Source organism: Chiloscyllium plagiosum, chromosome 9, assembly GCF_004010195.1.
Source record: "Chiloscyllium plagiosum isolate BGI_BamShark_2017 chromosome 9, ASM401019v2, whole genome shotgun sequence".
NCBI lineage: Eukaryota > Metazoa > Chordata > Chondrichthyes > Orectolobiformes > Hemiscylliidae > Chiloscyllium > Chiloscyllium plagiosum.
This window is the reverse complement of record NC_057718.1, coordinates 9,769,258-9,784,289: the sequence shown is the minus strand read 5'-3', so window position 1 is coordinate 9,784,289 and position 15,032 is coordinate 9,769,258. Positions and strand designations below refer to the sequence as shown.

The 15,032-nt window shown below is 41.0% G+C and overlaps 1 protein-coding gene across 2 annotated transcripts in view; it reads left to right on the top strand.

The window, feature by feature from the left end:
- The window catches only part of ccdc28a (coiled-coil domain containing 28A), a 29,249-nt gene extending 15,666 nt beyond the window's left edge, over positions 1-13,583 (top strand). The window contains exons 3-6 of one of the 2 annotated variants that reach the window (XM_043695350.1): positions 7,919-8,082; positions 9,484-9,638; positions 10,812-10,834; positions 11,508-13,583. In XM_043695350.1, coding sequence (XP_043551285.1) covers positions 7,919-8,082; positions 9,484-9,638; positions 10,812-10,834; positions 11,508-11,562 — 397 coding nt within the window. In that variant the 3' untranslated portion in view covers positions 11,563-13,583. The remainder of the gene's footprint in view (positions 1-7,918; positions 8,083-9,483; positions 9,639-10,811; positions 10,835-11,507) is intronic. The other variant, XM_043695351.1, reaches the window with a different exon arrangement.
- The last annotated feature ends 1,449 nt before the right edge of the window (positions 13,584-15,032 follow it).

Below are 15,032 nucleotides of genomic sequence, written 5' to 3'. Positions count from 1 at the left end.
TCCCCATCAACTTCTACCATATGTTCCATTTAGACTGGTTTTTAAATGGTGTTTGCTTATTTTGACTGTTGTGTATATTCAGAACAGCATAATTAAGTCTAGTTGGATAGACTGATTTCTGTAGGGGTTCCTTATTCTGTTCTTTGTATTTCATTGTGTAATTTTGTGAATAAATGTTTGTCTGTTTTAAACTCTAGTAGTCAATCTTACCCCGGGTAATTTTCCCTGTACGCTTACCAAAACAAACTGTAAAGTTGTTGTCTGGGACTCCCTGCTTAAGAATGTTTTGAGTAGCCTGGCCAAGTCCCTAACACTGGCAAGCATAATCTGAGAATATAGGGGAGGCAATGGCCTAGTGGTATTATCTCTGAGTTGTTTATCTAGAAACTCAGCTAATGTTCCAGGGACCTAGGTTCTAATTGCACCACAATCAATGGTGGAATTTGAATTCAATAAAAAATCTGGAATTAAAGGTCTAATGATGACCATGAAACCATTGCCGATTATCAGGGAAAAACCCATCTGGTTTACTGATGTCTTTCAGGGAAGGAAATCTGCCATCCTTGCCTGGTCTGGCCTACATGCGACTCTAGACCCACAGCAATGTGGCTGACTCTTAACTGCCCTTTGGGCAATTAGGGATGGGTAATAAATGCTGGCCTAGCTCACATCTCATGAATGAATAAAGAAGAAAAAAAAATTAGGGTCCGACTATTCGAGAGAGGTGTGAGGAAGTACTTCTACACACACAGTCTGAGGTATTTGGAACTCTGAGATACATAATTTTTTGTTTAACAGAAGTATTAAGAGCTATGGACCAAAGGCAGGTATATGCAGTTAGGTCACAGATTAAATATGATCTAATTGAATGGAGGAACAGATTCAAGGAGCTGAATTCATCTGTTGTAAAACCTCATTAAATGCATGCATGCAAACAGGCTTCAGACTCCTCCCCAACTGCTCACAAAAGCATCTTTAAGCTTAAAACCATATCTTCCCCTCCTTAAAAGGCAAAATGCAAAATATAAATGTAAAGTTATACGTTGTTCCAAACACCATAGAACATAGGACATTACAGTGCAGTAAAGGCCCTTCGGCCCTCAGTGTTGCGCCAACCTGTAAAACCAATCTGAAGCCCATCTAACCTAGCCTATTCCATTATCATCCGTATATTTATCCAATGACCATTTAAATGCCTTTAAAGTTGGTGAGTCTCCTACTATTACAGGCAGGGCATTCCATGCCCTTAGTACTCTCTGAGTAAAGAACCCATCTCTGACATCTGTCCTATTTCTATTCCCCCTTAATTTATAGCTATGTCCCCTTGTGCTAGCCATCACCAGCCGAGGCAAAAGGCTTTCACTGTCCGCCCTATCTAATTCTCTGATCATCTTGTACGTCTCGATTAAGTCACCTCTTAACCTTCTTCTCTCTAACAAAAACAGCCTCAAGTCCCTCAGCCTTTCCTCATAAGACCTTCCCTCCATACCAGGCACCATCCTAGTAGATCTCCTCTGCACCCTTTTCGATGCTTCCATGTCCTTCCTGTAATGCGGCGACCAGAACTGTATGCAATACCCCAAGTATGGCTACACCAGAGTTTTGTACAGCTGCAACATGACATCGTGGCTCCGAAACGCAATCCCTCTACCAATAAAAGCTAACACACCACATACTTGTTAGCAACCCTCTCAACCTGGGTGGCAACTTTCAGGGACCTATGCACATGGACACAGAGATCTCTCTGCTCATCCACACTACCAAGAATCTTACTGTTAGCCCAGTACTCTGCATTCCTGTTACTCCTTCCAAAGTAAATCACCTCACACTTTTCCGCATTTGCCACTTTTCAGTCCAGCTCTGCAACTTATCTATGTCCCTTTGTGACCTGTAACATCCTTCCACATTGTCTGCAACTCCACTGACTTTAGTGTCACCGCAAATTTACTAACCCATCCTTTTACAACCTCATCCAGGTCATTTATAAAAATGACAAACAGCAGTGGCCCCAAAACCGATCCTTGCAGTACAACTCTAGTAACTGAACTCCAGCATGAACATTTCCCATCATCCACCAGCCTCTATCGTCTTTCAGCTAGCCAATTTCTGATCCAAACTGCTAAATCACCTCAATCCCATGCCTCCGTATTTTGTGCAAAAGACCATCATGGGGACCCTTATCAAATGCTTTACTGAAATCCATATAGACCACATCAACTATTTAACCCTCATCCACCTGTTTGATCACCTTCTCAAGAACTCAATAAGGTTTGTGAGGCATGACCTACCTTAACAGAACCATGTTGACTATTCCTAATCAAATTATTCCTTTTCTAGATGATTATAAATCCTATCTTTTATAATCCTTTCCAACACTTTGCCCCATAACCGAAATGAGGTTCACTGGCCAGTTCACCTTGAGTTGGTAGTGGTGAGCTACCTTCTGCAACAAATGCTCTCTATCTCTGAATGGGTTAAAACATGAACCATAGATTGGCATGGAACTGCTATCACATGTAGGCTGGGCTAGTAAACTTTATCCCTCCAAGGAGATTAGTAAACAAGTTTGCATTTTAATCCAATGCATTCATTTCTCATATACATTATAACATTTTCTGCAGTTGCTGAAGTATGTGTTGTCTCAAATAATGTTTTAATCTTTCTTTGTATTTTAATTTTATACATATTGTCCCTCATTGAGGTGAGTGAAGGGCACTGAAACATTTTCCTGTGTTCTCACTTATAAATATTAAAACTTCCCTGATGAAGTATAAAACGGTTAAAACCAATTGAAATGCCCTTTACTGTACCAACATTACAGAAGAGTTCCCCTTAGTATAGCAGTTTTATAAGCATTTCATAAAATCTTATAGCCATTGACCTCTTTCAAAATGCCTATTACTAGGCCATGTCAATATAACAGTGCAAAAGGTTTTGCTGGACCTGTGCAATGAAATGGCCTCCGCATACTTGAGTGCTGATGGAGTTTGATCTTCCTACACAAGTGGTATCGAAGCAATGGGCAAGGCACATTGAAAGGCAAGAGCGTGAAAAGGAATAAGATCTGAGTGAGATTGTTAATTTGTGCTCAGGCACAGGCAGATTTCTATAAAGTAGGATTTGACCTGAGAAAGCTCAACCTAATTTTGAGATTGGGCAAAAGAGGAGGAGGATATGGTGTCGTAATTATTTCATTATAAGCCAACTTCTAGATGGACAAAAATCCAAATTTCTAACTTTCAATGCCACCTGATCTTTTAGTAGTTTTAACATCTGTTTACAGCATTGAGGAAAAACTATGGCTATTGCTGCTTTCGATGTATTTGTTCTTTATAAATACTCTGCCTGGACAGTCTGAGTGGTTGCTTCAGATGCTTTTGCACCCAGCCAGATTGCACATTTTGGGCTTGTGACAAAAAATGTTGCCTAGCAGCAAGTATTTCGAGGTATTCCAGTGTAAAGCTGGAGGAATGTAGACAGGTCTTGTTTTTCTTTTTAAGTGAAGAAATGTATGTCAACATCTGCTGTAGGTTTGGGCTGTCATTCAGGTTTAAATACAAAGCCTGATAATCGTTGTCTGGAGCTTTTGTACTATCTTCAGTTGTGTTGTTGCAGTACTGTTTAATAATAGACTTTGCCATTCAGAATTTTTTGGCTGGCCACAGTATTTTTGAGCTGTTAAAGAACTAGTGATTAATTGTGGTACATAGCAGGAGAGATGGAGAAAGTTCAGGTAATTGTCAAATTACATCATGTGCTGAGAGGATGTTTACTATCATAGCAAAATGCAGAACTAGGGGACACAGTTTAATAATAAGAGGTCTTCTATGGAAGATTGAGTTGAGGAGGAATTTCATTTGAGAATTAGTATTCGGAATTCACTACCCCAGATTGCATTCATAGCTGAATGTATTCAAGACTAAATGAAACCAGTCTTTTTAATCTGCAAGGTTGTTGAGGTTGTAGTGGGCAGGCAGGAAAGTGGAATTAAGACTACAATCACATCACCCATGATCCCCTGAATCCCTAAAATGGCTGACTCCAGCCCCTATTTCATATGGTCTTGTCTGGATATTCTGACCGTTATCAATGCATTTAGCTGAAGATGTAGAGAAAGATGTTCACCCTACAACAAGGAAACAGACCCTTTGGTCCCATTTGTCCATGCCGACCAGGTATCCTAAATTAACTGAGTCCCTTTTGCCAGCACTTGGCCCAAATCTTTCTAAACCCTTCCTCTTCATATTCCCATCTAGATGCCTTTTAAATGTTGTAATTGTACCAGCCTCCACCACTTCCTCTCCGGCTCATTCTATACACGTACCATTCTCTGTGTGAAAAGGATGCTCCACTTCTGTTTTATACAGTATCTGTGTACCTTGCATTGAGTGATGCATCATGTCTAGTCTTATCAATTACGTGGGTAAGTTTTGAGAAATGAATTTTTTTCTGTGATTTCCTACGTTTGGAGTTACTAATTGTTCTGGCAGTGAGAGTAGTGACAGGAGGTCAGAATAGGAGTATTAAATCCGTCCATATATTGACACTAAATTAGATCTTGTGATAAGTAATGAATAACTGTTACCAACAACAGGAGTTTGCCAGCAACTGTCACAGATTTTAAGGAATTAGCAAAAGAACTAATAAGGAATTAAGACTTTATTTCTGAGAGCATGCTCTAATTATTTGGAATGCACTATCTAAAAGAATGGCCAAAGCATATTTGCTACCAAAAGAGAATTTAACAAATATATTTGAACAGAAAACAGTCAAGGCTGTGGGGAAGCTAGTGAGATTTACTTTCAAAAAGCCTACGTGGGCACAATGGGTCACATTCCCTTTTTTGTGAGTTTTGTTCTAAGTGCTGAATGTATGTTTACGATCAGTGATCATGTATTGTGTTTTATAGAAAAATTGAATTGTTACTTGGTTGGAATAGAGTTAGAGGAGCACATGTGAGATTCAACCCATGCCTTCCACTGAGCAGGGATATAAGAGGCATTCAGCAGCAAAAGTGCAAATATTTTACTTCAAATCTTTTAAATATTCTGAATGCTGTTAGTAATTTGGTTTGAAATCTTTCCCTTTTCCTTGTGTAGGGATGTAACGGAGAAGTTTGTATAGTTCTAATTGGCATTCTATATAGTGCAATCAAAATGCTAGAATCAACAATATGGTAACTGATTGGATCATTTACATTTTAAAAAGGTTGTTCTCCGTTGCCAACTTTAGGCGTTGGGCGAAGTCTGGTAGGTAGAATGCTCCAGTTAGCCAATCTCCCTCTTGTGGTAGGATGTCAGTATTGTAGCTTACACCTATTTTCCCATGTTATTAATCTTATTTGGTCAGTTTACTGAAGATGCAGTTTCCGAGATAATGGAAGTCATTTCAGCTTGGCGTGCAATGTTCAACGTGTTTTGCTTTAGACAAACCTAAAAGGTCCAAGTCAATCTTGTAATTTTCTATTTTTAAAAAGAAAGCACAAGTCTATTTGTAATCTGTTCTTACATATAGATGGGCATGTCATAGGAACATAGAAAATAGGAGCAGGCGTAGGCCACTCACTCCTCTGGTGTGCACTGCCATTCACTTAGATCATGACTGATCTTCTGGGGCACAGTCAAAATCTTTCTAAGCTTCAGGTAAAATGAGGAGCTTTGGTTCACTTCTGTAACTACTGGTGCCTTAACCATACAAGCCCAGATGGTGATTGTCAGTCAGCTGCTTGACATCCACAGAATGCCTTTTCTAAATCTGTCTGTATTAATTAAACATTGCATTGTGTTTGGGGCAATTTGCTTCAGCGGCCAACTGAGAGTCAGCATGCTGGAGCACTTTCAACCCACTTCCAGACCGTGGCTGTTTGAGGATTACTGACTGAATTTTAAAACACTCATTTAAGTTATGTTTGATGTTTATCATTACTAATAAATTAAATTGTTATCTAGTTCTCTGGTTAAGCTTATAGTACTCCTTTCTATCTCTCCCATTGAGAAAAGTTTCTTAGACTGCTGGAGAAAGTTAACATTTTGGGTCAATGACCTTTGTCAGAACTGAACGAATTAGTGGTTTGGTATTTTTCAAATACTTTTGAAACAACAGACCTGTTTCCAAAGCTTTTCATTATGCATTCTTCAGGGCAAGCACAACAATTATGCATTTCAAATAGTTCATACAGCAGGAGAAAAAGGTGCTGAATATTTAGCAAGTAACTCTGGCTGAAGCATTGCTATGGCAAAAGGGATGGGGAACTATTGGCTCCCAAATAATTCAAAAAGGTGCGAGACTTGAACGTATTCCTCTGCCTATGAAAGTATGTGGCTTTTTGCAAGCATACATGAGCCACATACACTTGGTGGGTTATCTTAAGTATATTATTAGTGTGACTATGGGCTGACTCAGGAATGTTCAATGAGTGTTGCCCAATCACATTTAACAGTTGATGTTTTGTTTTGAATTTTCCAAGCATATGTTGGTGATGTATGGTTATTAAGATCTGTACTGAGTCCAAAAGTCTCAACTGGAAAGATGGGGAGTAACCTTATGTTAGGGAGAAAGCTTGTTCCTTTCTTTTAGTTTATAAGGTCAGGTCACCAAAGGTCAAGTTCTCATTGAGTGACATCACAAGACCTGATAGTTTAGTGAAATTGTGTTTATTTATGAACTGTAACAGATTCTCAACTGTCAGCCTGACTTGAATCTGCTGCAGATTGAGGATCAGAAAGCTTGTATTGTAGGATTTATCAAGGTAAAGTGGACGCTTGCAGTAACTCAGCTCAAAATGATCAAGAAATCAAAATATTTACTGAGTTTTCATGGCTGTGGAAATTATACAGTCGCTGTGATTGATAAGGAGGGGAAGTCAGCTGGACTGTGAGCTTGTGGCGCTGAATTGGTAAGGGTTAGACTTGAATATGTGCCTCCTGGCCGAGAAGAAGGGACACTACCGATGGTCTACAAGAGCCTTTGGATATTGGGTTGCTGTCAGAACACTGGAGGATTGTAAACTTGCAACCATAAGCCAGTCAACCTAATATCAATGGTGAAGAGCTTTTGGAGACTATAATCCAGGACAAAATTAAAGTCTGTACTTAATTGTTAAAGGCAAATTGTGTTTGAACAATTTGATTGAGTTCGTTTAGAAGGGCAGTGCAAATTTATTGTTGGGATAGTAAAATAGATGTTATGTATCCAGATTTCCAAAGAATTTTGACAAAATAACCATGTCATAGATTCATTAGCAAAATGAAAGCCCGTAAGAGTAAAGGAACATGGTAGTGTGGCTGCCGTGGGGCAAAAGTTAGTGACTGACATTTTTCAGAGCCGTGGGAGGTGGAGTGGTGTTCCCCAGGAGTTTGTTTCAACACTCTTGTTTTTGATCATAGTAATGGCCTAAACTTGAGCATTATTTCAGCATCTAAAAATGAAACAAAATCTCTGAGGTATTCGTGATTTGGAGGTGCTAGTGTTGGTCTGGCATGTACAAAGTTAAAAATCATGCAACGCCAGGTTATAGTCCAACAGGTTTATTTGGAAGCACTAGCTTTCTGAGTGCTGCCCCTTCATCAGGTGGTTCTGGAGTTATTCCACAACCACCTGATGAGGGAGCAGTGCTCAGAAAGCTAGTGCTTCCAAATAAACCTGTTAGGCTATAAACTGGTGTTGTGTTATTTTTTATCTCTGAGGTATAGTCAACAGTGAAGGGGGATATGGAGAGATTGAAGTGAACAGATGTGTGACAGGTGATTGTGGAATGGTCTAGAGCATCAACTGAAGAGTGGAGAGCTCAAGCCGTCCTCTCTCCATTGACACAGTCTGCACTCTGCATCATGCAGCCATGGTTTCCTACTCTGAAGGACTGTACATTTTAAACGATGCTCGCTTACATTCTTGTTTTCTTTCTTTCTTTTGTCTTTAGGGTGGTAAAGGAGAAACCCAAACCACAGAGTATAGCTGGGAAGAGTACACAGTCAGCCCCTCTTCAGCATTCCTTTCTCACTGACGTTTCAGATGTGAAAGAGATGGAGCGAGGACTGCTCAGCCTTCTAACTGACTTCCACTCTGGAAAGCTTCAAGCATTTGGTACGAAGCTTTTTTTTTAAAAAAAAATGTGGCTTTAACGTTCTTCAAAATGCAAACTAGGTTTCACTATTTGATTTGAAGCTGACATTTTCTCCCTGCACTGAAAGTTATTAGCTGCAAGTGAAGTTGAGTGCAGATCAGCAAGATCCCTGCTGGAAACTACGAAACCTGGTTAGACAATTATATGCGTATGCATAGGTGTCCGATGAACCCTGCTTTACCTTCTTGGAAATGTTTTTTTGTTCGTTTACATTATATGAGCTCCACTGCCAAGGCTGTCGCTCCTTGCCTATTCCTTATTGCCCTTGACAATGTGGTAATGAGCTGCCTTCTTGAACAGCACAACTCTTGCTATGTAGATACACCCACAGGGCTGAAGGTGATTTGGCTTAGGACTCTACCCTGAGGAATTCCTGCAGTGATGCCCTAGGATGAAAAGATTGACAAACCACAGCCAACTTCCTTCCATTTGCTTTGTTCCTTTCTGTCGTGGTTTAGTGAAGCTAAGTGGCTTTCTCGTCCATTTCAGAGGAAATTTAAGAGTCAACCACATTGCTTTGAGTCTGAGGTCACATTTACAATAGACCAAGTGTTAAAGATTAGTGAAGTATATGTGGTTTTACTACAATTGAAAATAGTCTGCAGTAGTTTCATGATTACTGAGACTGACTTTTAATTCTGGATATGTTAATTGCATTTAAATTCCACTTACTGCTTTGTCCCCAGAGCTTTAGCCTGGGTGTCTGGGTTACTATTCCTGTGACATTACCATTTTGCCACCCATACCCCCAGTACACCCGTGCTGGCAGTATTGATTTGTATTCAGGTACGGCTCCTGATGTACTTCATCTTGACATGAATGGCAGTTAGTCTAGTTGCTGATGAACCACCCCTGTTTTTCTCCAACAGGCTCTCTGTTGTGTTTGTGGGCTCTTGCTCTCACACTTGTGCGTTCTGTCTCACCAGCATGCTCTCTCTGGTACATACACACCTGTATGGATTTTGCAGCTAGGCCTTGGGGTCAGTCCTGGAAGTATAGGCTATATGGCTGAACATTAGGTGTAATGTACTTGGGTGTTCAGAGAGGTTTTGATATGGTACTGAATAGTAGGATCCCGACAAAGGTTAGAGCATGTGGATTCGGGGAGTGAGAAGCAGAATGGATAGCAAAATGCAACCAGAAGACAGAAAAGTAGGCATCAAACGTAGTTTGGTTAGGTTAGAAGAAGATTAAAAACCTATGTACATAGGGATTGGTGCTTGGATCTCTCTCTTGTTAATTGTTCACAAATGATTTTGCCTTATTCCTCCTCCTCCTTTCCAGGTCCCAACATTTAATTTTCTAATCTTTCCCCTGCACCTTTTTGATTCTTAGGGCATGTTTGTTTTCTGTCATTGCAGGTAATGAGTGTTCCATTGAACAGATGGAGCATGTGCGTGAAATGCAAGAAAAGCTAGCTCGCCTGCACTTTGACCTTTACAGTGACCTCGATGAGCCAGTGGAGGAACAGAGGAACATGGCTCAGGATATGCATCTCGATAAATTGCTAACTAACGTAAGTTCCACTCACAAAATAACGAACATAAGGCCCAATCACAAACAGCCAATTCCACTGGGTTCTAAACATTGGGCTCAAGCTGTACAGAAAAGAAAGATGATTAAAACAATAAAACCCATGTTGTCACGCTCTCCTGGTAACTCAGCTGAGGAATCCTATGAATGACTGACTGAACCACAGACCTTGCGAGGTTGCAAATTTGATTAGGCTAACTGATCTCAATGTTGGATTGTTACAATTGGCGTGGGATTAGTAAAGGAGATGAATCTTGCAGATCTCCTTTTCCTATGCACCAGCAAGTGATACTGCCAGAAATACATTGTTCATTTCATCCACTTTGCATAGTTTGCCTTGTACAGTACAGACAATTATTGCTGAAAACACAATGGTTTATTTCTGGGGAAAGCAGACCCCCTGCAATCTGATCCAGTCTGGTCCTTTTATGTGACTCCAGTCTCACACCAATCTGTGATTTGTTCTTTTTTTTTTAAGAAGACTGTCTTTGGTATTCCACGAGCTTGCATCAGCCGCTCGCAATGCAGTAGATGTAGAAAGTAGCTTCTCACTACTGCTGCATTCCGAGAACAAGTTATAGAGTCACAGAGATGTACAGTACGGAAACAGACCCTTCGGTCCAATCCGTCCACGCCGGCCAGATATCCCAACCCAATCTAGTCCCACCTGCCAGCACCCGGTCCATATCCCTCCAAACCCTTCCTATTCATATACCCATCCAAATGCCTTTTAAATGTTGCAATTGTACCAGCTTCCACCACATCCTCTGGCAGCTCATTCCATACACATACCACCCTCTGCGTGAAAAAGTTGCTCCTTGGGTCTCTTTTATATCTTTCCCTCTCACCCAAAGTTGGCTTGAGTTATAGATGCCAATGTTGCTGATCATGCCCACATGCATTAGAATTTTTTTTGAAAAAAGACAAACCTTCATGGTTCTCCAGTTAAGCATTTGGCTGCTGTGTCAACCACAAATTTGTTTGTGTTTTGAGTTTGCAGGGATCCTCACCAATGCAGATAGCTGGTCCCCTTTGTATGCACTGAAGGGATTGCGATTTTATCTTGCTCTCAGAGCATGTTTAGCCAGATGGGATGTATAGTGGTTTCCAAATCCTGCTTTTAGACATTTGCTTTTCTCTTCTGTCTCTCTTGCAGTTGGAGGAGCTGAGCTCTTCGATGTATCCTTTCACATGTGTTGAACAATTTTGTGTTATGAAGCAGAAATAAACAAGGCTGTACCCACAGCAAAAGAAAGAAAATCTTAGTTCTGTAGCACCTTGCATGTCCTCAGAATGTGTCAGGGTTCTTTCATGCCGTTTGCACTTTTTCCAGTATCATTCTTGTTTTTAATAAATGCACCAACTAATTTACACAGCAAGATCCCACAAAGAGCTATGTGATAATGACCAGATAACCTATTTTTCAGTCCTTTAACGGATAAACATTATTCAGGTTTCTAAGTCCTTCCCTATCCCAAGAAAATTCCTCCTCCTGATGTGAATGTTTATTTCTGCTGTTAGCAACATTTTGATTTTTGACTGTTTTTAAGTCTGTGATGTAGAATAGCACATAGGTAATATAAAAGCCTCTCATTTCTAACGAAGGGCTTTTGCCCGAAACGTCAATTTTCCTGCTTCTCTGCTGCCTGACCTGCTGTACTTTTCCAGCACCCCACTCTCTACTCTGATCTCCAGCATCTGCAGTCCTCACTTTCGTCTAGCACATAGGTAAGACCAGTACTAAAACTACATTACACATCGACATTAAAGATGAGTGAGGGGAGGAGTGTCAGGCTGAATGGACATGTTGAACTGTTGATTACATTCACCCTTAACACCATTTACTTTTCAGTCAAAAGCTGAACTTGGCAGATAATCAAGATTTCCCAAGAGCATCCACCTCCTGAAGAATGGTTGGAAGCCTATGTCTAATACCGTGCAAATACTCATTGATAGTAGTGGCTGCTGAGGAGATTGCAGCATGACGCTTCTTATTACAGACATTGGTTCTGCTCTTTTGCACCCATGACTTGTTCTCACTGGAGGTTCTGGAAGCCATTCCCGTGAAGATCAAAGCAGTTGCCCCCAATCACTGCTTGCTGATGCTGTGTTGGGCTTCATGCTACTGGTGAACATTTTATGTGGAAAAGCATGTTTCTTAGATTTGGATGTGTTTTGAAACTTAGGGTGAATCGGTTGTCTAATAATTTAATTCTGTCAATGTTCCTGCTTTTTTTGTTTTTGGAGAGGTTGCTGGATGCAACCTGCTGCTACGGTTGAGGGGAGCAGAGTGTCCTGAGCTGGCCTCTGTGGTAGTGGCTGTAACGGAAAACGTGTTGCTGGTGGATTTCTGGGGTAAATCAAGGCAAGTTTGCAAGACGAAAGTGAAGTAGTACCATTCAGAGATTTCCACCTGGATTGAAACCATCAGATGTTTCCAAGCTTTCATTTTGGCAGGATGATGTCAGTCTGCCTCCTTTACATCATAGATCTCTTAAACTGTTCTATAGAACTGTGTCCATTGGCCCCAAGACAGGAGCCAGCTGGGGAACTGCCACTTTTGAGGCTTGCCTGTCAGACCAAATACCTTTCCAATCATAGCCTCATGTACAGTATCAATAAGAAGGCCAACTATACACACTACACGAGTAGGGAGCTGATTTGGCTCTAATACTAAATTCCATGGCTTATCCTGATTCACGTTGGCTCTAGCCGTCGTGATCATGTTCCAATTGAATTGTGGAAGCAGGGTGTTCTGACAAGGCAGGCCAAGAGTTTCCCTGTGCTCTGACAGGATAGTAGGGAGTGAAGGAGGAAGAAACTACCGTGAGCAATCCGAGAAGGACTCTTCCAAACCCCACTGCCTGAAACCAGACTAGCTCTCAGGTGGACTCCACCAAGATCAACTGATCCTTGTCTTTTGACAGATAATTTACCAAATACTGATTATGGGCTTAACTGACTGTGTAACTGATGTGGAAGACTTTTATTGAGAAGATTTTGGAGAGAGAGTGAGGAAAGAAAACCAAATCGTGAATTATTAAATTCCCAACAAGTGGAAGGACAGCGTATTATTTTTAAAAGACTGCCTTGTTTTAAATGTTACTCTGTGGTATTTTCTGTGTCCCCCGTCCCTGGCAAAGCCACTCTAACAGTGTCCTTGATCATGCTGCTAAGCTGGTGTGGAGAAGATGTTTTCTTGCCCTTTACTTATCTCCTCCTCCACAAGCAGATCTGACTGTAAAGGCACAGGCGAGGGTGAGCTCCACCATTGAGTTGGTACATCACCTGCTGACGTTGTTTGACATCTTCTAGAGAACAGACTAGATTAATATGGTCCAATTTTCTTTGGTTCTGTTCATCACAATGGTTTGCTGAGCTTGGGGGTTGATTCAGACCAGTCACAGAGGCATGTGCTATTGGTGCAGCAGTGAAATCCTAGCTTTATTGCACATTAATGTGTTTACAATTCATGCAAGTGCAATTGTGGAAGAGTTCTGCCTGCTTAGACTGTCCAATAATGTGCTGTATGTGCATATGGGTTTGTCATATCTCAAATGTGCCATAATTTTCAATTTTAAAGTGCATTCTGAGTTGCAATTTTATTGTTTTCTGTAACATGATCCGTTGAGTTGGGTGAGTGCTGCTCAATTGCAGGTGGTCTTTCTGAAGTCTGAATAGAGAGATTGACTATTACCGATCTTAAACTCAGACCATTAAGAGGATCCAGCTTCACAAAATGAAGTGCAGTGTTTGCAAATTGGACATGAACAAGAGAGATAATGACCACCAAGCTGCACTATAGGTAAAGATCAGTGAGGGCAATGGAGCACGGTTTGTTTCATACTTGTGTATTTTCACTGTCTGTCTGCTGGAGGCTTATACCAAATCATTGCATAATGACATATTAAAATGAAACATATTTGAATCTGTGTTTTACTTTTTGTTCCTTGTGTTCCTACTCTGCATGAGACTGATCCATCACTCACTTATCAGGTGCAGCATGTGATGCAGACAACAACAATTTGCATTCATATCTTGCTTTTAAAATGGGATCATGTTAGGTATTCCCATGCCTGTCCCTCCTTCCTCTGCCATCCACAATCCCATTCCACCCTCCCCTATCATTCCAAGTCCCACCCCCAATCAATGCAGGGTGGGCAGCAAATTACCCTCATTCTGGAAGGTTAGATTCTCTTTCAAATGAGATCTTACTTTAATCGCTTCTGAGTCTAGTATGGCTTTTTTCAAACCTTATATCATTATGGATGCTATGTTTCTCCAGCACTTTCTGTTGATTCTAATTATCTGCATGTTTGTTTTGCTAAATTGATAGTGAAGTTGAGGCTAGTCTAACATGCTATGTTATACTGGACACTGTGGCGATTAAAGTAACATCTCTCATTTGGAAGAGAATCGAATCTTCCAGAATGCAGGGTTATTTTCTGCCCAACCTGCATTAATGGGTGGGTGGGACTTGGAATGATAGGGGAGGGTGGAATGGGATTGTGGATGGCAGAGGAAGAAGGGGCAGGCATGGGAATATCTTTTGTCATGTCTAACCTTAGACTTATAGAGGCATCACAGACTGAGAGAGGAAATCCCCCAGGGTTACAGTTACTCAAGGCTCACTACACCTGTGAGAAATAAGGTGTTTGTCCTTAGATGAATTATTTCCCTCTCTGTCCCGGAGATCTCACGAGTTAACAAAATGACGGCAGACACGCAGTCCTTGAGTAAATGAGGTGCCAGCAGGAAGGCAGTGTTAAAAAACCACCCATGAAGAAGCAACTGGATCTTTGCCTCTTGCTGAAATGGCCACCCACTCCAGCATGAGGTCATGCAGACCAGAGCATCCCTGTTGCAATCCAGTACTTCCTGTGGGAATTTTGATTGTATTGAGTTCTCTGCTTGATCCATGCCCTGTTCCAGGAAACTCTAATGGCTTCATGAATGGTATTAGCTATGAAGTGCTGGGCAGCATACTCCTCTCTCAAGTCTGAAGCTTCAAGCCCCACTCTGTCGTTGTCAGCACAGAAATCCACCTCTATGTTCCACTACAAGACGAAAGGAGTGCTACGCTGCATTAGGAGGTGACACCTACCAGGTAAAATATTACATAGGCAGGAACTTCAGTTTAATAGTAAATATTGTTAAGGAAGGAAACCTCAATCAGGGTTTCCATTCCAAAGTAACATCTGGTGATTCATTCAAGGGGGAGGTGGTCATTTGGAATGAAGAAGTCCAATTCTAACCATCCATGGTCAATACCTCCTTAAATAGTTTTTTTTTAGGATCATGGGTGACCTACTTTCATTCTGGTTCTAAGCTAGCTGGTATGGTAGAGGTGCTGTCAGCAGATTCTGCCACATATTGG